Raw genomic sequence first — 23,497 nt, 5'->3', positions numbered from 1 at the left:
CCAGGATCATATGCAATTTGTTGCTGCTGATCCTCATAAGGTCCCTTTCCTAACAACATATCTAGATTTCTCTGAGGATAACCAGCTGCTGCATTTCGCCTAGCCGTCTCCTTGCAAAATTCCTCATTGGCAACCTTCCATAACAGGTATTGTCCTCCATTTAGCACAGCTTTACACATATTAGCCCAATCTGCTGGCGTCATGTTCAAGTTGTTAATGGATTCGACCATGCTTACAGTGAAGGGTGCTTGAGGACCATAGGTTGTTACAGCCTCTTTTAGCTGCTTCACTGTTTTGAAATTTAAAACTTGGTAAAATCGCTGCCCTCCTGCCTCAAATACAGGGCATGTTAATATTTGAGATCTTGTCTCAGGATCCCAACTATCAACTGCGGGGGTTGGGGACCTCCCAGCATATGGAGGTGGCCTTGTTAGTTGGACACTTACGTCCTCTGGTGATAGAAAGGTGTTAGTAGCAGTCTCCTGTTGTAACTTTCCCCCTGATGGCTTTTTCTGTTTTACACTTTCTTTCTCTGTCTGACTAGCTTGAGAGGCCTTCTCTTTTACTTGAATCTTTTCCTCTGTCTGACTAACTTGAGAGACCTTCTCTTTTACTTGAATCATTATGTCTTCTTCTTCCTCTACCATTGTCTGAACTGAAGGCTTTGGACTAAGCAAACAAGATATGAACGTCCACAATGGCAATGTGCCAACTGGCAGAGTCCCTGGGCTTTTCTTTTCTATTCTTTTTAAATCTTCACCATGATGGTTCCATTGTGATATATTTAACAACTCCTCCTTAAAAAGCCATGGGCTACATTTTTGTATTGTATCAACGTATGCCCTGATTGTTCTTGATTTTACTGAGATGCCTCCTTCCTCTAACAATTTACTTAACACTCTTTCAGTTTGTTTTTTACTAATTTCTGATCCCGTATTTCTACTATAATACAACCCAACAAGATGACGCCTAACAAAACTGAAACAGAGTGAAACAAAATTGGAACAACACAAAATCATTATAATAGCCTCCTGAAATGTCCATCCGTCCTTTCTCCCTATGTGTTCCTCAGATGTGAGCGGTTTTTCTTCCATCTTACACATCTCCAGGGACAGGCAACTTAAAACAAAAGTGAAACAAAATAACAAAAGAAGAATCTTAAAATGGCTACCCATCCTCTTGCCCTGCCCTCAGGGGCGAGCAGTTCACTTACCCTCAGTCGTTCCCCGTGCGAGCCACCAAATGCTGCAGTCTGGCTGGGCACAATCAGGAGCCACTTGTCAAAAGAAACTAACTTTATTTTTAGAACCACACACGCCAAACAAAACAGCCTCTCAGGAAAAACCCTCAGAGCCTCAACTGCCACCACCGGCTTTCCACAAGCCTCTCTCTCCCACACATGCTTCTCTCTACCTCCCACAATCCTCCTGCTCTTGAGGCTGATTGGCTGGGTCACGTGGGCGGAGCCAAAAAAGTCCCCCAATGAGCAGCTCCGTGGTCTGAAAGGGCAGGGAAACAGCCCAATGAGCATCACCGCAGAGGAGCCAATCAGCTAGATGTTGCTGGGGCCGAGGAGCCAATCAGCTAGATGTTGCTGGGGCCGCTGTGAGCCAATCATCAGCCGGCAGCTGGAAGTTTGCTGGCAGCTGGAAGTTTGCTGGGGCCCCTTAGGCTGTGGCTCTCAACAGGCCTCTATCCTTCCTGCTATCTAGTTCCATCTGGCTTCTAATTTGTAAATTTGCCTCTGTGCTCTGTTGGTGCAGATAGACAAGAGCATGTCTGAAGACTTCAGTGAAGTCCGCTTGTAGAGGTTCTGTGTTTGGGATTGGGGTCTCTGATAAACTTTGTGACTGTGGCATGCTTGACTGCTATGAAGTTTCTTTGCAAAACATGGAATGCCTGACTGCTGGGAAACTTCTGTGCAAAGACACAGGATGCCTGCTGCTGTAGAATGTCCTTGAGGAGGAAACTCTGTCGAAGTCTTATCAGTTTGGATCTTCATCTCAGGCACACAGCTCCTGGGAAGAGAAAGACTTGTAGTTATTCTGACCATGAAATTGTACCTGAAAGCATTCCTCTGGTGAATACCCGGGGGGCAACTGGCACTCTGTTTCCCAAGCTTGGAAGGCTCAGTAGTTTTCTCCTTGAACCTGGTAAGATAACTAACATAGGTGCAGTATCTAGTTACTATGGTAATGTCCTTCAATAAGAGATTCTATGATCTCAGATACCCAGCACCTGGGATTAAAGTAATACTAAATAATAATGTAGTCATGACACTAATGACCTAATGTAACCTTTTGTGATAAATAAATGTGTCTACTTGGAGGGGTGTATCTTATCTCTGTGTCTCCTTTTATTTTCCTTACAGATACTACTTAGAGATACTGAGGGACTTCATTTATAAAACCCTGAAATCCTTCATTACCCCACCCTTCAACTCATTAGAGTGCACACACGCCCCCAATTATGCACAAATGCACACACACCTGGGGGGAACAATGAGAATGCCTACCTTTGTTCAAAAATAAAAAAGCTGAGTGCATGTATCCTGCTTCAGATATAGCAAAAAGTGGGGAAAGAAAGGTCAATAATGTCACTATTCATATTGTTCAACATTAAAGCAGAAAGCTTAAGTCTTTGTGTAATGTTCTTAAGGAGATTATTAATAATACATATGACTTGTTGTCATAGCTTTGTTGGGAAACCTACCTTAACTTATGCTTAAATAAATAATTTAGGTGCTGGGAATCAAACCCAAGGCCTTGTGCATGCTAGGCAAGCGCTCTACCACTGAGCTGCATCCTCAGTCCAAGAAACCTACCTTAGCTATCTTCAAGTGATGATACTGAAAATGCAGTGCTAATCTGTCCACCTATGTGACACCTATAAATATTTTTATAAAATTGGAATTGCTGTTAAGAGGGTCACTGATAAATAGAGCTCTTAGAAGTAGCCATAGATTTCTATAAAAATGGCACTTCTCCAAGAACAGATCAGGATGAAGTCAGGAAAGGAGGGTGGCTTTGATGATCATAGCTGGACACACATTGATCCTTTCTTGATTCCATATAATTGTGTTGAGCACATTTACTTGACACTAGCATGTCCCAAAATGCACAGTTATCCTTTTTTCCAATCACCAATCCAAGAATGCATCAAAAAGCTATGTATATGTCCCTGTTTGGAAGATTCACATCATATTAATTGGCTAATTCCTCTTTATTTTCCTTCCAAGTCAGCTCAATTTGCTTTAAGATCCAAATCTTAAATTCTCTGGGTCCAAATCTTTTATTATCCAATACATATAGATAATTATTTTATGAAACAATTTCTGTAACTTGCATGGTTCATTAGATGCTGAATCATACCATCAGGTTCATTTTCATATTTCATGTCTTAATGTCTCATTACAGTTAATGATATTTGGAAAATTTTATCAATTGGGTAAAAGCTCAATTCAGGGAATACACTATGTCTTAATAAAGCCATAAGGTAAATTATGCCCTTTCCTTCTCTTTTTTTTCCCACCCACTGTGCTCATCTTTTCAAGAGCTCTAACTGGCTGATTTTTTAAAACCACCTTTTAATTACATGAAATAGATATTCATTGAGCACTTAAAATTTCCCAGGAGCAATGCTAAGGAACTCTCACAGAGCTAGAGGCTGGGTCCATGGCAGCTGACCTCAAGTTCAGTGCTTCATCAACATTCACAAATTCACTCTAATGGAAGTATAACCAGTTACACAGACATTTCATCATCCTGAAAGATGGAATCAAATGTAGTCTCCTATGTTCTGAACAAGTTTAACACAAAACATACTATCATCTTCCCCTGAAGTTATTATGTATTCTCTTTAATGAGGAAAAATTTTGAGAAATATAGTGTTATTATAGTTGCCCTCTCACCCAAAGATGTACCTGCTCTAATTCCCCAAACCCATAAACATTACCTTACTTAGAAAGGGAGATTGCAGATGTGATCAAATGAAAGCTCTTGAGTTAGGGCGATTATCCTGGTTTACCCAGGTAAGGCTAATGTAATCAGAAGGCAGAAAGGTTAGAGGAGTTGTGAGGACAGATGTGGAAGATGGACAGTGTAGCCAGGTGCCCAGAAATGTGTACAGATTCAAGGAGCTGGAAAGGCGAGAAAGGAATGGATTCTCCCTTAGTTCTTCCAAAAGGAACACAACTCCCCCACCACCACCTTGACTTTTAGCCTGTTAAAATCACTGCTTTATTTCTAACCTCCAAAACTGTAAGAAAATAACTGCATTATTTTAAGCTGCTGAGTTGGTGGTAATTTTGTTACAGCAGCAATGGGAAATCAACACAGTTCCTTTTTAATCTGCCAAGTGCAAACCTCCTTCCGTGAGACTGGCCAGAATATGAGGATGAAGTGCAAACAAAACACAATCTGCTTTTTATCAACTAGGCCCATGTCATGTTTATTCACCCTGTGTCATCTGTCCCCAGCTACCAACATGTAGGGCACTCAAAGGCAACATGTTTATGCTTGTATTTGTGAGCTGTGTTTAATGACCTTTTTTTTTTTTGCATTATCTTTTGTGCCTAAGATTCAGGAGTGTGAAAATGCATTGTACAAAATGGAGTTATTCTCCCCAATAATGTTACTTCCAGTTACCAGTGACAAGTTCTGCTCCCTCAAATGTTGAAGTATAAAATTAGAGAAACACGCTAAGGCAAGCATATAAAGCAGGGTTTATTTTAAAAAGGGGTTACACAGACTTCTCCTGGAAGGGAGAAAGGGGCCATAGCTGATACCCTGGTATCCCAAGAAGCAAGGTGTTCTGCCTTTTTATATATCTTAGGCTTCCTTTGTTCTCCTGCCCTCTTCCCATTATCTTTCTCCTTCCTGCATACCTGACTAGGCCCAGGAAATGCTTAGTGGGATGGCCAAAAGGTGGAAACCAGGTGGGTGAAGGAGGAAGGGCATGATGGAGCAGCCCAGACCACATTAATTAACAACTTTATAACTCCCTGTAGGGAGGGACAGTTCCTGGTATAGGTTACCTTAGCAACAGGTTGGAGCAGGGGCAGGTTACCTTGATAGGATGGAGGAAGGGCTCTTTCATTCCCTCAGGGGGCAGTCTCCAACTTCCTGGACTCACTCAACTTGGCCTCCTTGATCTGATCTGACTTGATTTGCCTATCTATACTGACTGCCTGTCTTGTCACAATAAGATAGAGTCCATGGCCATGGGAAAGAAGGGGAACACCCAGGTCACAGATGCCTGCCCCAGAAACTACCTCAGCACCTATCCAAGGAAACAGCCTACATTATCTTGGAGACTATTCTTACTTAGCAAGGAATTCTAAACTGGTGCGACTTGGACTAACATTAAATAGTAACTCCTCCTGCTCAGAGTCTTGAAAGCCCCAAAACTGCCAGAGAAGGATATTTTTTGTTATTGTTTCTGTTTTTTTGTTTGTTTGTTTGTTTTATTTTATTTTATTTTTTGTGTGTGTGTGTGTGTGTGTGTGTGTTAATAAAATTCCTAAACCCCTTTGATCTCCAAACATATACCAGAGGCCATTCTGGCCTATACCAGATTGCAATATTAATTTTTACTTATTCCAAATAAAAGATTCTCTGTTGGACATTCGTTTGTATATTTTTGTTTTATTTTGACAGGGGTAATATACGCATACTGGTTCACACAAGAACTACACTGAAAATAAAAGCAAACAGACTTTCCCATGTATTCTAGTGGACCTGGGGAACACTTTGTAAAACAGCAAAGGAGTGTTCCATGAAGGTCTAATACAAGAATACAAGTATCCATTGGGAGTCTTTTCTTTTTTCTTTATTTTTTTTCAAATTCCAATAGAAATATTTCCTAACGAATACTTCTAAAAGTAAACCAAGTCAGATGCGGTGGTGCATGCCTGTAATCCCAGCCTCTTGGAAGGCTGAGGCAGGAGGATCTCAAGTTCAAAGCCAGCCTCAGCAACAACGAGGCACTAAGCAACTCAGTGAGACCCTGTCTTTAAATAAAATACAAAATAGGGCCGGTGATATAGCTCAGTGGTTGAGTGCCCCCAGGTTCAATCCCTGGTACCCTCACCCCCTGGGGAAAAATAAAGTAAAACAAGCACAGAGTAGAAAACTAGGGCTCAGAGTAAAGAGCCAAGCTTTCTTTGACTCATTTATCACTACCAGAATGATCTAGTCTTGCTTCAAACTTCCAGACAAGTTGGATCATAGTTAACTTTCATTTCACTGAGTAAGGTCAAATAATACAATGGAAGGAAACATTGAGAAGGGACTATAGATCCTGAGTTCTATCTTTGGCTCAAGAAGATTAAACTCCTGGAGAGTTCAGCTCGTACAAATAAATGAGGCAAGGAAAATGACATACTTTCCAGGTTTTCCTTCATCTCTTCATGTCCTTAATTTTTGTGATTCTTGTAGACTGCCTCATGTTATCATTTCCTATCACTTGCCATCTAGCGAAGTGAAATACCAAGTTTACCCTGCATGCTTAGCAATTTTTAAATATGCTATGAGGTTTAAATGAATATGTGTCTGTCTATGTAGAGAGAAAGCTTTCTGTATAGTTTGAAACAATGAGATCATGTCTGGCATGTACTTAGACATGCCACAAAAAATTATATATGGATAGAGCTAATGATAGATGGAGATATAATGGATTAATTTTGCCTAAGAACATAATGATAAGAGCTAATATCACATATTTCTCTGAATTTCTTATTATACATTCATTTTCAGAGGAACACAGAAGGTCACACACACACATATACACACACACACATACACACACACACAATCTTTCCTTTTGGCCATGATTTCAGCACTGTGGGAACCAAGTAGAAACAGATGTTAAGTGGAAATTGGTAAGTAATTAATAGAAAACAAACTAGACACACTTTTTTGAAAATAAAAGTAGTCAGATGATAAATAGAATATATAGAGTATAATACATAGGATATGCATTATACTATATGGTATGGATGTATATATAGCACATATATACATATAGTATAATCTGTTTCATAACGTTGGACTCTAGTATTTTCTATCTAAACATGAAACTCCTCTTAGATTATGTTTTATTTAATTTTCCAGAATTTAAAAGAGCTAGTAGCCTTTCTGCAAATATATGAAAAGATAGATTGTGCCCTCACATTTATAATTAATCTTTCAATAGGTTGCTAACACCTGCTAGCCGGGCTGGCAACCTGAGCTGGTTCACAAGAGCTGGCTACATCAATAACTAAGAAAACAGTTCAAGAAGCATGCAACACACAGAAATACCTTTTGCTTGCAGGAATCAGAGACAACTTTCAGACTCAAGGGTCCGTTGGAAAAAGAGAGAGAGAGCACGGGGAAATCATCCTATTTATTGAGGGGAAGGCATTCTAGAAAGTTCAACCCAAATGAGGCAAGGAATTGGGTTTCAGGAAGGTGTAGCCTAGTCTCATTGGGTGACATCCTCTCCCAGAGCTTCATTCTCATGCCAAGCGGAGGTGAGGTCCACCTGCTTTCGCAGTGAAAGCCAGTTGCACACCTCCATTGCTCAAGGCTAAGGGTACGTGCTCTTCTCTTATGTGGCAGCTCCTGAAAGGTTGCTATTATTCAAATCATAATCTAATTTCCTTAAACTTTATTAATCTTTCTTCAAAAGCATTTTACATATAGACTGTGTAAAGAGATAATTTATATACCATAAACTGTACACATTTAAAATGTATGATTTGATTTATAGTTCGACTTACAGATAAGTCTGTGAAATTATCTTCACAATCAGGAAAATGAACATATAAGGCCCCTAAATTTTTTTTGTAGTCTTTTTACTGAGATTTGAGGAGCTTTAGAAAATTGCTACTTTTTTTTTTTTAAGAGAGAGAGAACTTTTTTTTTTTTTAATATTGTATGTGGTGCTGAGGATCGAACCCGGGCTGCATGCATGCCAGGCGAGCACGCTACTGCTTGAGCCATATCCCCAGCCCCAAAATTGCTATTTTTTAAAACAAGTATTTGGTGGAATTCATCAATGAAGTCATCTAGAATGCGAGTTTTCTTTATGGGGTGAATTTTAACTATAAGTTCATTTTCTTGAATAGATACAAAGCTTTCCATATCTATATCTATATCTATCTGTCTATCTACATATATATACACACATATATATATGTATTTTTTTTTTGCAGGTGAGTTTTGGTAAATTGTATCTTTCGAATATTTTCCCATTTCATTTATTGAATTAAATTATTCAAAATATTGCTATTGTACTTTAAATATCTATAGGTTCTATTTTGGTGCTGTTTCTCTTATTTTTGATATTAGCAATTTGTTCTCTCATTTATTGATTTGACAATTTCATTAGTTTCTTAATATTCTATAGGCCAATTTGGATTTCTTTTATTATGGCATTAGATAAGGATACAACTTAATATTTCTTCTTATTTTTTCTAGTTAACACATTTACTAATTTTATTTATTTTGAAGGGCTGGGAACTAATCAGAACCTTGCTCATGCTAAGCTAAGTTCTACCACAGAGCTATCTATATACCCCCTTCATTTAGAAAGGCATAACTTAGTTTATCTTTTGTCATCCATAATTTGTAGTATGCCATGTTTTTCTATGTCTAAATACCAAATATTTGTATTTTTAAATAAAATGGTGCAATTTATAGAAAGAGCTCTTCAAGTAAGAAGAATTTGGATTTGTATCCTGAATGATATCCATTATAATTCTAGTTATTGCATACATAAGTGGAGGTAATTCTACTTAAATTTTATTCCTTGGGCATATCAAATGAAGTCAAGTATATACAGTTCAGTGATTGACAAATATAACAACTGTTATTATTTGATTCTAAATTCATCTATACCTTTTCTAACCATTGTCATTTTAATTATTGTTTCCCATTAAAATTTAATGAATAAGTACTCATTAGTCCTCTAATGTGTTTTCTTTCCTAGAGCATATTATGTTATTGCATTTAGAATTATACAAACAACATTTTTGCCTCTTAAATTAGATTCTGTCAGAATTTCATTTAAATGGTAGAGCAGAAAATTCTAAACTATGCAGTATTTAAAAAACTTCTTTTGCAAATACATGGAAGTTTGTTTTGGCCTTTCCATTTAGAAAAGAAGACCATTATGCTTCATTTTCCCCTATCTTACAAAGCAGTTCAGCACTGGTTCAGGACTGCCCAGGAAGAATGCAGCCCCCATTCAAATTTTGTGACAGATCCCAAAGGTGCTAGAGCCAAAGGTACTTAGCTAACTGTACTAATCACAGTTAAACACCAAGCTCTATCTTAAAGGATTTCCCAGAGAAGCCCTTGCAAGCCTGATCTGTGAGTGTGTGTACATTAGGCTAATTCATTGATAACTTAAAGTGCACAAATATTAAGCTAATTAGTAAATATAATCTAATAGAAACTCAGAGACTTTTCACACATCTCCATAATTCAACCAAAATAAAGACATAGACAACTAACAAAGAACATCAAAATTCTTCACCCTGACCTCCTTCAGTTATTAATCCACTAAGGTAAATAGCATAAATTAGCTTTGCCTTCTTTTGAAATTTTAGTAATGGAATTATAACATATGTACTCCTTTGTACATAATTTAATTCACTTACATTTACACCTGGAAGATTCACAAAAATGTGGTCATCTGTGACAGTAGTTCTTTAATGGCAACTGCTAAAAAATAAGGCAATCACTATGTATCTGTAATGCATGTCTATTCATGAAAAGAAAAGCAAGACATTCCAGCTGTCTGGAGTTAAAAACCTTCTCAGCTTTATCTCGTAAATTCTCCTGCTATATTTTACACTCAACTTTGAAAAACAACAACAAACACATTTTTCTTCTTTTCACTTTCTTTTAGAATGAGAGATGCTCAGAACAGATAATGTACTGGCTCTGGCTCTCCTCATGGTGTTGTATCAGGATCAGAGCAGCTTTTCAAAACAGAAAGTACCGGTCATTTCTTTCTAAATTACTGATTAGTAGGTGTCAATTGTAACTTGCAATTTGTGACTTTAAAAAAAAAAAAGAACTAATCAAGTTATTCTGTACAGCTCAAACACTGCCTCAAGTGACTCTATAATCAAATAATCTACCTTTAGGAAAATGAAAACTAACTCTGATTTTTTATATTTTCAAGAAATATACTTTCTCTGAGGATTCTCTCTCTCCTTTTTTTTTTTTTTTGCCCGTCAGAATAAAATATAAGATAGGTTAGAATTAAATAGAAAGCGACACCCTGATGTTCCACTCAGCCTGACTAAACTTTACATACTTCTTTTTTCTGACCTATAGTCCCCTAACTTTTCTTTCCCTAAAGTATTTACTCTGGAAAACTTGAAACTGCGTTTTTTTTCTCTTTACCTTTGAGATGTATATTTTATCCCAGCCTCTTGCCAGTTTTACAAACCCGGTGGTATGTCTTCCTCAAAGATCTGGAAGCCATCTGTTTGAAATGTGGCCATCCAGAAAAATAGCGCACCATTATGGAAAACAGTACAGATGTTCTTCAAAATTTTTTTTAAAAATTATTTTTTACAATGAAGCTACCACATGACACAGAAATCTCACTTCTGGGTATGTATCCAAAGGAAATAAAATAACTATTCCAAAGTGACATTTGCAATCCGATGTTCATTACATCATTATTCATAATACCCAAGAAACAAAAAAAGTCTACTGATAGATGAATGGAGACAAAAACATTATAAACACATGCAATCATGCACCAATAATACCATGATATTTGGGTCAATGAAACACATTTACAACAGAAGTTCCATAAGATGATAATGGAGCTGAAAAATTTCCTACCTCTGTCACCAAAACAGACTTGTCTAGGCCTGCCTCAAGGGGCTAAAACTCAAAGTGTTCTCATCATTTGTCAAGAGGTTAAAACTCAAATGTTCTCACCAATAGATAAATAAATAAATTAATGTATATGCATACATAATTGATTATAATGATCATTTCAAATGTATATATACATATATCAAAATATCAAGTTGTATGTCTTGAGTATGTATACTTTGTCAATTATACCTTAATAAAATAATAAAAAGAAAGAAAAATATAGCATTCCTATTTCCCAAGTTCAGTGTGAGAGAAGCAGTCTACCTTTATAAAGCCCTAATTGGCAAATTCAGATAGCCTAAACACATAGACCCATTTCACTCCATAGGGCCTTCAGTGCTTTTTTGCTATCTCATTCCAGCACCTGAAAACTCAACACTTTTTGTTTCAGCTGGCTTTAATCTCTCTCTTCTATTGCAAAGTTCTTGACTCCTATTGCAAATCTTGAAGAAATCCTTCCTTGCCTGTTGAACTTCATCCAGTGCAATTTTTGATAAAATTCTTAGTAAATATTTGTATACTTTTTACAAATTTACAGAATTAGAATATATGGTTCATATGCTCCTTTGCCAAATGACTATAATTATATAAAGTTCTTGAACCTTCAATTTGCTTTGAGAAGGAAGGAATCTGATTTTCTTCATCTGTATATGAAAAAGGGAAAGAAGTAAAGGAGACGGTGTGTGATCCTGATTTAAGACCCTAATTACAGCAGAGTTTCTCAAGCAGTGTGAAACAAGGTGTTCCTGTGAAAATAGCAAAGAAAAGGCTCTGGAGAAGGGTTAGCAGGTAATGGAGAAGGCTGGCAAAAATTCCTGCTGCGCTTGACCAGATTCAATGCACCTTTGAGAAGGAGTCAGCTGGTTCCTGATGGAGAGGATTAGTTTAGACAGAAACATTAGGAAAACCTTAGGAAAAGGTTTGTGTGTTTGTGTGTGTGTGTATGTGTGTGTGTGTGTATTTGTGCATGCACGCACATTCATAGTACTTTCAAAGAAATTTTGTATACTTTTTTCCATTGTTTTAGAAACAGGGAGTTCGTATGCCATTTACAAAATTTAATGAATTACCCTCAGGAAAAATTATAATTTTAAGAAACCAAAATGAAGAAATTTCTACAAATATGAGAATAATTGCCTAATTTTTAATCTGAATGATAAGATTAATATTGTATATAAATTCTATTTCTAGTGTTGTATATACACTTATTCTATGTTATATCTTATGATTTAGGGGTTTTTCTCAGAATTTTTCTCTGTATTCTTGGCATTTTGCTTGGGATAATCTCAAATGAAAAAAGCTTCTTTATTTAAAATTCACTTCTTTTCACAGAATAAAATCCAACTTCCAAAATAAATGATAACAGAATATCCTTGTACACACAATGATAATATCTCTGAGCCTACTACAATTTTCATCATACTTACATTACAATAATAGCAATGTTGTGATTTACAAAGTACAAAGCAATTTCATTTGATCATCACTATGAATGTAGAAATATGTATTAAATTCATTTTATAGTTGAGTTTCAAGTGAAAGAATTTGTCTATGATCTCGAACAGGAACACAGTTATTTCATTTCTCCATTGTGTGCTCTTTTGACATGATTTGAAATAGCCGAATAGTCATTGCAGCAATTATACAAAAAGTTTCATATATTCATACATATGTCTCTGATATTTGTGTGTGTGTGTGTGTGTATAGTTTTTTTCATTGCATTTTCCCAAAATATGTACATTCTTTTCCATAACTGAAATTTCAAATCAGGAAATTAATGAAACCAGAATTAGGCAGTTAGGCAAGGGTAGGATCTAGAGAATGGAGGGATTAAAATGTTAATGCCTTCAGATCCCTTTCTTCATCCTTATCAAAATAACCTGCCCCTGCTCCAACCTGTTGCTAAGGTAACCTGTCCCAGGGATTCTCTCTCTCTACAGGGAGTCATAAAAGTTGTTAATTAATGCACCCTGGGTCCCCTCCAGCCCATCTGCTTGTCACCTTTTGGCCATCTCACCTGGGCCATCTCCTGAGCCTAATCATGTAAGCAGGAAGGAGAGAAAGAAGGGGGAAGAGAGCAGGAGAACAGAGGAAATTTAGGATGTATAAAACAGGCAGAATGCTCTAACTTCTTGGGATACCAGAATACTGAATATGGCCCCCTACTCGCTCCTGGGAGCAGTCTTATGTTACCCCCCTTTTAAATAAACCCTGCTTAATTTGCTTGCCTCAGTGTGCTTCTCAAATGTTATACTTCAACTTGTGAGGAAGCAGGACTTGTCATTGATAACCAGTGGTATCATTAACATGAATGCAAATATTATTTTCTAACTGATTTTTTCAACAGTTCTTGTCCTATAGCACTTCCCTTCTTGGGCTAGGTAGGATATGACTCTAAGCTATTCTTCTTTTCCTTTTCATGTCATCCACCGTCTCTATAGGATGATTCACTCTTTGGCTTATTTTTTCTTTCTGCCTCTATATTTGTTTTGCTCAAGGACTCACTTCTCCCCGTCCTTCCTTAACATGTCTGTCTCTTTGTTAAAGTTTTCCTCCTTCTTCATTCTAGTCTAACTTTATGTGAAAGTTTTGATTTTTAGAGGACCACGTTGGCAGTGCTGTGATGGACTCTCCAGGTTGTTTATCATCCATTTTCTTCTTCAACATATGTGAATACCTGGAATTTAAGGTGCATATCTGTGCTCAATTAATATCCATTAATATTTTTTCTTATGTGAATTTCTGACCACCTTCTCCACTTTTCTTGCTACCTTAAACTTATTCATATAGAAATTAGCCTCATATATTTATCTAAAAGTATTTTTCCATCTGTCTGTAGATTCAGTTTATATCTCCCATTATTAAGCCATCTATCTCTAAAATAATACTTTTCCCATACAAATGACGTAACTTATTGGCAAGAGATAAAATGTATCATTCTGGTACCTTGAGTCATAATTTGAAAATACACATATTTAAAATTTTTATTTTCATGCCCAGTGTTTTTATTCCCATATATTTCTTTTTCTTTCAAAATTCCAACTGCCAGTGGAGAACAATGACTAAAACACCACCTGTGAATGCTTGTCTTTATTAATTGCCAAAGAGTTTACAAATTAAAATTACAATTAGAACAACTGAAATTTACAATGTGGCTTGGTTGAAAGTGCCTTGTGGGGAGGATCTCTTTAAGTAACATGGGCGAGGTAGTCCTTCCTGGTCTGATAAAAAGTAAAAACAAACATTTGGAGAAGAGAAACAGGTGGGGAAAACTTAAGAACAAGTCTACAGCTTCCAAATATGGGTTTGCATGATGTGTAGGTATGGCTATTGAATCAAATTTTTAAAAATGTGCATCTTTTACTAACACTATGAGGATCGTAGTGAAGATATTATGGATAGTCTAAGAAGTTCCTGTTTCTGATTGGATAAAGAAGGAAATGAAATAATCAAGGATTTGTTCTGATGACAAACTCTCAGAATAAGATCATGATCTGCTTAGTGACATAGGGTTTCAGGGTAATTTTTTCCTTGATCCAGTGATGGTGTTGGGGGGGCAGTTTTGCTTTTTGCTTTACAAAAAGGAATTGACTATCAGGAACACATGCATCCTCCTCCACAATGTCTAGAGAGTTTCTCTATTATTTCAGTGGTCTAAAAAGACTGTCATTTCCCTAACTGGAATCAGGTCTTCACCTCCATAGATGTCTAATCACACTCAGGTTCTTCTTGCTTTTTTCTCTTTTGCTTCTCTTGACTCAGATATAACTCTGCTCTTGTCCACCACAAACAAGCTTTGTAGATTAAAAAAAAGTATTCAAAATTGTTTCATGTTCAGTTTCTTCACCTGTAAGAACATTGCTAGTAATACTACCTACCATTTGGGCTGTATTCAGGGATTGTAATTAGCACAATCCTAGAAACTAATAAATGCTCAAAATGTGTTAGTTACTAATTTTCATTATGAGAACCATACACTTCTTAGATCCTCCGCAATATCACCATTTTCCACATTCTCATTTTGTATGTTATCCATTTTTGTACACTGAATAATGGATAATGGAGTGCTTTTATTAAGTCTTTCCAATTCTTCATCTTTTTAAAATCATATTTTAACTTTTTATTGAAATTTATATTTGAAGGGTGTGCACATTCTGAGTGATCATCTAATTTTCACAGTGAACAGAGCCATGTGAATATCACCCATAGTAAGAAGCTGAATATTAATAGCATCTCATTTGATCCTTCCTACTACTTTCTCTCAAAGACTACCACACTTCTAACTTCTGTAATCATAGCTGAGGTGGGAAGTTATTGAATTTTGTATAAATGAATTTAAAGAGTATGTTGTCCTTTGCATTTGGCCTCTTTCTCTGTATGGTATTGGAAAAAAAAATATTTCCGGTTGTTGCACACAGTGGTAGTTTGTTAATTCTTTGGGTTATAATGCAGAGGTGAGTCAACTGTTGCCTATGGGTAGAATATGAACCAGTGCCTAATAGTTTTATTTAAACACTCACCCTCAGCAGTTCATTATTGATGAATTTATCATTCATACTGATGGCCCAAAGGATGCCTAAAAGATTGTTTACCATGCTGAGGCACATAGGCCCTCAGAGCTCACCTCAGCTTTGATTCTGCCCAATGCATATTTGTTACATTGTGACATCAGTAACTGAGGGGGGTGGGGATGGAAATGTCCAAGACCAGCATTCTCCATGTTACTGAAGTTATGCTGTTACAGGTTCACACCAGTCATTTCTCTTTCTCATGTTAAGGAGATTGTTTTTGCTAAATACACAGAAATAGCTGTAGAACATCCAAACAATGAGAGGCATGGAAATTCAAATATTTCACTTCAAAAATCAATTAGATCGGGGAAAAGATAATAATTAAGGATACAATGCACAGTTGTATTGCATACAAACAATAAGTGTTGTTGAAGATGTGGGAAAAAAGGTACACCCATACACTGCTGGTGGGACTGCAAATTGGTGCAGCCAATACAGAAAGTAGTATGGAGATTTCTTGGAAAATTGGGAATGGAACCACGATTTGATCCAGCTGTCCCTCTCTTTGGTCTATACCCCCAAAACATAAAAACATCATACTACAGGGACAAAGCCACATCAATGTTTATAGCAGCACAATTCACAATAGGTAAACTGTGGAACCAACCTAGATGCCCTTCAATAGATGAATGGATTTAAAAAAGTGGCATATATACGCAATGGAATATTACTCAGCAATAAAATAGAATAAAATCATGGCATTTGCAGGTAAATGGATGAAGTTAGAGAAGATAATGCTAAGTTAGCCAATCCCAAAAAAACCAAATGTGAAATGTTTTCTTTAATATAAGGAGGCTGATTCATAGTGGGATAGGGAACAGGAGCATGGGAGACATGATGAACTCTAGATAGGGCAGAGGGTGTTGGAGGGGAAGGGAAAGGGTATGGGGTAATCATAAGGTAATTAATGATGGTGGAATGTGGTAATCATTACTATCCAAAATACATGAAGGCAGGAATTGGCGTGAATATACTTTGTAAACAACGAGAGATATGAAAAATTGTGCTCTATATATGTAATAAAAATTGTAATGTGCTCTGCTGTCATAAATTAAAAAAATTTACATAAAAAATAAGGTCAAAAGTGCCATTGAATGAGCAGCCTGCCTGCTCTCCTTATAAGGACTCAAGTCATACAGAACTAAGAGCTTGATCTACTCCCTTATGACACCATCTTTGGTAATTACATCATAATTCAGTCATTTGTTATGGGGAGCTGTGATTGTTAGGTGTGGGATTAGAACCTAAGCAAATGCTTTGGAAGATATAATTTAACCCATAATACTCTCTAATCCTACTTTTCTCAGAATTTTTATCCATTGGTATTGACTGTGATATTTCTACATCAATCCATGCAATCATACAACTTTGTGGGCTTGTCGTGAAATACATATCCTTGGTGGGTATGGTCATATCCTTGATGGGTATGGTCTTGTAAATTCCTTCTGCCCAATGACCCAATGATCTTTCACTTAGTCCACCTTTAGACTTCCTTGATCCATAAGTTACATAGAAGTGTGCTTATTTTCCAAAGTTTTGGAGATGTTCTTTCATCTTACTATTTTCTAGTTTGAGTCCTTTGTGATGAAAGAACACACCAAGTATAGTTTTAATTCTTTTCAATTGGATAACTTCCAATGAAGAAAGATTCTGAAAAAAAATCTGGAAAATGAAAACTAAATAAACAAACTGGATTAAGAATTCAGTGGAAAAATGTTACCAATAGATTAGACCAGTGTGGTCTAAACAACAAAGTACATAATCTTGAAAATAGAGTCAAAATAAAGATGCAAAGAGACCATTACCAGAATGTCCCAGAAATCAGAGACAGTTTGCAGGTAACAAATTTAAGAATCATTGTGGTTGAAGTCTCCTGAATTGTGAACTAAAGAAATGCACAATCTTCTCAATATTAGAAAACTTTCTAAATCTTAGGAACAAGATGAAATCCATACTCAAGACACATATAGAATTCCAAATAGGCACAAGCAAAAATCATTCTCTCCAAGACACATTATAATGAAAATGTCTAACACACAGAAGAAGCTTAGAGTAACAGCCACAAGAAAAATACAGCAGGTCACATTCAGAGGTAAACCCATTTGGATTTCAACTGATTTCTCAACATAAACCCTAAAAGTTGGGAGGGCATGGAAAGATACATGCTAAGTCTTGGGAAAAAAAAAAACAGCTTCCAAACAGGATTAGTATAACCAGCAAAATTATCCTTCGTAATAAGCAGAAACCAAAATAATTTGTAACCATGTAGTCTGCACTGCCAAGTGTCCTCGATGGAATATTTCATGCAGAGAAAATACATAAAAATGAAAGAGATGAATACAATAGAATATCCATTAAAGGATAACCAAGTATGAATTTAGCATTAGAAATAAATTGAAATGGCAGGAAATAAAAATCAATTGGCAGTTTGGATTAAAAAAAAAAATACAAAGCAACATGTTGCCTACAAGACACTTAGCAAAGTGTTGCTTAAAAGACACTTACCTTAGAGACAGAGACATGCATGAAAATGGGAAAACCAAGGAAGCAAGGGTAGCTCCTCTCATGTCAAAGTAGACTTCAAGTCAAAATTAATTAGAGGGGACAAAGAAGATCCCTTCATACTGACAAGGGGAAAATCCAGCAACAAGATATACTGACTATAAACATTTATGCTCCAAACAACTGTGCTTCTGCATACAGAAAGAAAACTTTTATCAATATAAAGAAGGAAATAGATCAAAATACAAAAAATACTGGGCGATTTAAACACAGCTCTCTAACCATTAGATATGTCATCCAGACATAAATAAAGATTATTTAGAACTAAAAATATTTCAAAAACAATGAATCAAATGGATCTTAAAGACATCAATAAAATATTTCATTCATTGACAAAGCAATTCACTTTTTAATCACATCTGTTTGAATATTCATATTTTAGGAGATGGAGCAAATGTTAGGAAACACAATGACAGAGTACTCCTTGCATAGATAATAATGGATGAAATATAATAAAGGAATAATAATAAATTCCAGCACTACGGTTGAAGATTAAATGCTACACTTTTATAAGAGAAATGAATTGTAGAAAAGAAACCTTAGAAAGAAATCAGAATAGAGATATTACAAAAATCTATGTGACAGTGTGAAGACAAATTACAATTTTTTTAAAAAATATAGAAACCTATTGCTAAAAATTTAAGTTGTCTTCACACTGTCACATAGATTTTTGTTCACTTTTTTATATTTTTTAAAAAATTATAATATACCAAAAATACCATATAGCTAACTAATGTTACACCTCAAGGTCATAGAGAAAAAAATCCAAATATCAGTTGAAGACATGCAGAAATCAATAAATGTAACAAACCACATAATTAGAATTCAGGACAAGAATCACAGGATTACACTGATAGATGCAGAAGATGCATTTGCCAAAGGCCACTACCCATTCATTTTTATAACAAGAGAACCTAAGGACAGAAGGAACTTCCCTCAACATCTTACAGCCTGTATATGACAAACCAAAGGCCAACATCATTCTGAATGGAGAAAAACTGAAAACCTTTCCTCTAAAACCAGGAATAAGGAAAACGTGTCCACTCTCCCCACTATGATTCAACATAGACCATTAAATGTATCCAAAGCAATTAGGCAAGAGAAAGAAATTACCAAATTAGCAGGATAGAAGATCAACACATATAAAACAGTCAATTTCCTTTACTCCAATAATGAATCTGCTGCAAAGGAAATTAGGAAAATTCTCCTATGTTCCATAACTTCAAAAAAAATTAGAAATGTAACCAAGGAGGTGACAGACCTCTACACTGAAGTCTACACAAGGATGACATAGTTTTTAACATAGTATACATTTCTGACCACAAAGGGCAAGACCCGGAAGCTGGTGTCAGAGCAGCTCCTGGTGCCAGCCCAGTGGACATGTCAGAGAAACAAAGTGCCCAAGCCATCACCTTTGACAAGCCTGACCATTTCTTAGCTTTACAAGACTATTAATAGAATCCAAGGTAAGAGTAAATCCATGTGGGTGCACCTTGCCTTAATGGATAATTGTATCCATAAGATGAACTGACCCTCTAGTCCTGAAATACTGAGTATTCCCTGTCCCATATCTTTAGCAACAGTCATGACAATTTTGAGGAGGATGCATGGCAGGTGCTGAGGCACCCAGCCACTGCTGCACTAGCCAACTCTTCCTTCCCTACACACAGTATCATTAAGATGATGCCCTAGAACACTGAGGTCTTCCATGCCTTCTTAGTCTTCCGTGCCTTCCATGCCACCCACCCTGCCCACACCTCAGGGAGGTATATTCCTCCTGACCATGGCCACCAGCTAAAGGTCATGTCTACAATGGCTCAATGGGAGAGACTCCATGCACACTGGATCAACAGAAGCCAGTCTGTACTAGGTGAAAGCAAGTGAATGTTCTACACTGGCTCAAGACAAGTGAGTCCCCATCTATTCTAAGGGCAAGGGAGTCTACACTGGAGAGGGAGGCACAGTGGTCCAGGCCTGGGAGACGATGGCTGGTGGGACCTGACCCACCCTGAGGACCCTCCTTTTCTTTGAATCAGAGCACTTTTTAAAATTTTGCAACAAAAATTTTATTATACAATTTGTCCAAAATCAATGTATCAAAAAACATGTCAGAGGAACGGGAGAAGGGAAAGGGGCACGGCAGGGTGAAGTGTCCCAGGCAGAACAGTCTCTGGTGTCTTCTGCAGGTGGGGGCAGAGGAATCGCAGGCTGTCCATTGGTCCTGTCTGGCTCAGCTCTCCACTTCCTTGGAGCCACAAAAGGTCTACTGATCCGGTTCCGGCTCACTTCTCCTGTGAACCCTTGGAAACACTCTATTGCGGACACGTGGCATGCAACAGCACAGTCTTTGGACATAGTCAGCGATCCTCCTAGTCCAGCTCTTCCTGGGTTCTCGGGGTTGCTCTGGCGATTCATCCTGGAAGGAACTGATGCCGACTGTCTCTACTAACCTGAGCAGGCGCTTCCAGCGGTTGGGCAAGTAGGACACCGAGTGAGACTGGGAGGCTTCGTCAGGAGGCGGGGCCTCAGCAGGGTGGAAGTCGAGAGGAAGAGCAGGCAGGCTGGCCCTTCTGATGCCCACCTGTCCTGGCTGTTTGGCTGCCTCAGGCAGCTGGTGCTTATGGGGCAAGGGCAAGGCTTGAAGTGCAGGCTCACTCGTGCTCCTCCTTGGGAGCACAGGGCCACGGGAAAGACCCGCAGGACAAGAGGAAAGCCTAACCCTGCGAGGCACAGGCTTCCCTGGGAACATGCACTCTACCCCCTGGCTTTTCTGGTGCTGCAGAATCAAGTAGTTGGCCATCCTTGCATCAAACTTTCTCTTGGCCAGAGATACCCAGGTTTGGTATGGATCGAGACCATTGTCAACCAGGAGCGCCATTATTTGGGGGTCTGGGTGTTTGGGAAGAGCCTCACTATGCTGTTGGGGTACACGCTCCCCATCCTGCTTCAGCCATGGGTGCCGAGAGATTTGCTTGACTGTGGGCCGCTTGGGGGGCTTCACAGTCAGTATGCTGTGGATGAGCCTTCCGGCTCTGACAGGCACTGAGTCAGGGACATTGTACCTTGTGTGAGTGATCCGCATCAGCAGGTCCTCAGAGGAGGTGGAGTTAAATGGGAGGCTCTGTGTCAACATAAAATACAAGATGACCCCCAGGCTCCAGACGTCCACCGGGGGTCCCTCATACTCTTGCCGCAAGACACTTTCAGGGGCAAGGTATGGTAGTGTGCCCCAGAACCGCCTAAGCTTCTCCCCAGCCCTGAACCACGTGGCGGCACCAAAGTCGATCAGCTTGACATTGCCTCTGGTATCCAGCATGATGTTCTCTGGCTTCAGGTCTCGGTGCACGATGCCCTTGTCATGGCAGTAGCCCACGGCACACACGATCTGCCTGAAAACCCTCTGGACCTCCTCCACCTGCATGCCACGTGTGATGTGCTCAAGCAGTCGTCCCCCACCTACGTGCTCCATCACCATGTAGATGGTGCTCTCGGTGCCAATCACGTGAAACAGCTGGACCACGTTGGGGTGCTCCAGACTCATCATTATCTTGGGTTCGTTGAAGGCGGGAATGTTCCCCACTTCCAGCGCCAGGGTTTTCACTGCCACCTGTGCCCCTGAGAGGCGATGGAGGGCTAGGCTCACCTGGCCATACCCACCACGCCCGATGACCTTCATGAACTCATAGTGCTCCATGAAGGCTGACATGCTGCAGGAGCCTGGCACCTGCAGTGCTGCTACACTACTCTCACTACTCTCTCCACTCAGGCTAAACATCCTAAGCAGGAACACCAACTAAGGATGCTAGCTTAAAAAAAAAAAAATAACAAGCCAAAACAACAAAGCAAAACCAAAAACCAAAAACAAAGCAAAATAACAAACCCAAATCAAAAAACCAAAAGCCAAAGACCACAGCACCACCAACCACCAACCACCAACCACCAATCACCAAATACCAACCACCAACCACCAAACGCACTAACTATCTGGGAGTCCGTCCGACAGGTCACCACCAAGAGCTTCCTGTACTTGTGGACAAAAAACCAGCCCTGGCCACTTTCTTATATACCCGCTGTTTGAAGCTTCCTCACAATGGCTCCTTGTGAGGTCAGAGCAAGAAAAGGACCAATCATGCCTGGCCTAAACCCTCAGTGATCATCTCCCTTTGGGGCCTCCAGAACTGTTTCCATGTCACAACAAGAATACAAATGGACTCCAGACATTTTTTTTTTTTGCTTCCATTGGTTATGGAGACTAATATTTACTTGTTTACAAATTAAAAGGACTTGTCATTTCAATTCTAAACATTTCTAATAATTCTGGGCTTCTGAAGTCCTTATCATATCATACTCAAGGTATTCAATTTCTTTTTCTTCCAAATCATTGGTGTCAAAATATAGTAGCACTTGGCTCCCATTGTGATACTGAAACAACATGATCTGTTTCCTAAGCACAGTCTTAACACCTATGGGGCTAAGAGGGAGGAAGGCTTCATCCTAATTGCCCCATACAGTCCTACCAGGGAATTATCATTGGAAACTCTGGAATTCAAAAAAGAGTGGGTTGATATATTCAAAGTGATAAAAAACAAAATGTGGACGCCAAGAATCCTAGAACCGGCAAAAGTGTCCTTCCCACAGAGAGAAGAAATGGAGGTCTTCCCAGATGAACGAGTCTCTTCCTGCTGCTGTAACAAAATACCTTGGAATGGGTAATTTATTGGTAGTATTTCACTTCTCCCAGTTCAAGGTCAGAACATTTTGTGGCCATATCCTCACATGATGAAAGGGGAAGAAGTTTTGAACTCAATCCCTCAAGCACTTATTACTATTATTATTTTGGCTGAGGGGACATACTGGTGATTGATCCCAGGGTCTCAAACATATCAGTCAAATTCTCTAACACTGAGGTACATCCCCATCCACTTATTTATTTATATATTTATTTTGAGACAAAATTTTGCTAAGTTGCTCAGGCTGGGCTTGAATGTGTGATCGTTCAGCCTCAGTCTGGCTGGGCACAATCAGGAGCCACTTGTCAAAAGAAACTAACTTTATTTTTAGAACCACACACGCCAAACAAAACAGCCTCTCAGGAAAAACCCTCAGAGCCTCAACTGCCACCACCGGCTTTCCACAAGCCTCTCTCTCCCACACAAGCTTCTCCCCACCTCCCCCAATCCTCCTGCTCTTGAGGCTGATTGGCTGGGTCACGTGGGCGGAGCCAATAAAGTCCCCCAATGAGCAGCTCCGTGGTCTGAAAGGGCAGGGAAACAGCCCAATGAGCATCACCGCAGAGGAGCCAATCAGCTAGATGTTGCTGGGGCCGCTGTGAGCCAATCATCAGCTGGCAGCTGGAAGTTTGCTGGGGCCCCTTCGGCTGTGGCTGTCAACATCTCCCCCTCTCTGTTTAAACAACAAGCATGTGGCTTAGGGACCGTGCCTGCCTTAGGTTGTCCAATAGTACATATGGTCCTT

At 38.6% G+C, this 23,497-nt stretch overlaps 1 protein-coding gene across 1 annotated transcript; it reads right to left on the bottom strand.

Annotated features, from left to right (window-relative positions):
- Positions 1 to 20,285: 20,285 nt before the first annotated feature.
- Positions 20,286 to 21,797, bottom strand: LOC125616171 (sperm motility kinase 2B-like). The gene has a single exon (XM_048801003.1). It carries the CDS (start codon positions 21,795 to 21,797, stop codon positions 20,286 to 20,288), a length of 1,512 nt encoding a protein of 503 aa, XP_048656960.1.
- Positions 21,798 to 23,497: the final 1,700 nt, after the last annotated feature.

Source organism: Marmota marmota, unplaced genomic scaffold, assembly GCF_001458135.2.
Source record: "Marmota marmota marmota unplaced genomic scaffold, marMar, whole genome shotgun sequence".
In the NCBI taxonomy this organism is placed as follows: Eukaryota; Metazoa; Chordata; class Mammalia; order Rodentia; family Sciuridae; genus Marmota; species Marmota marmota.
This window is presented reverse-complemented; position numbering and strand designations above follow the sequence as displayed.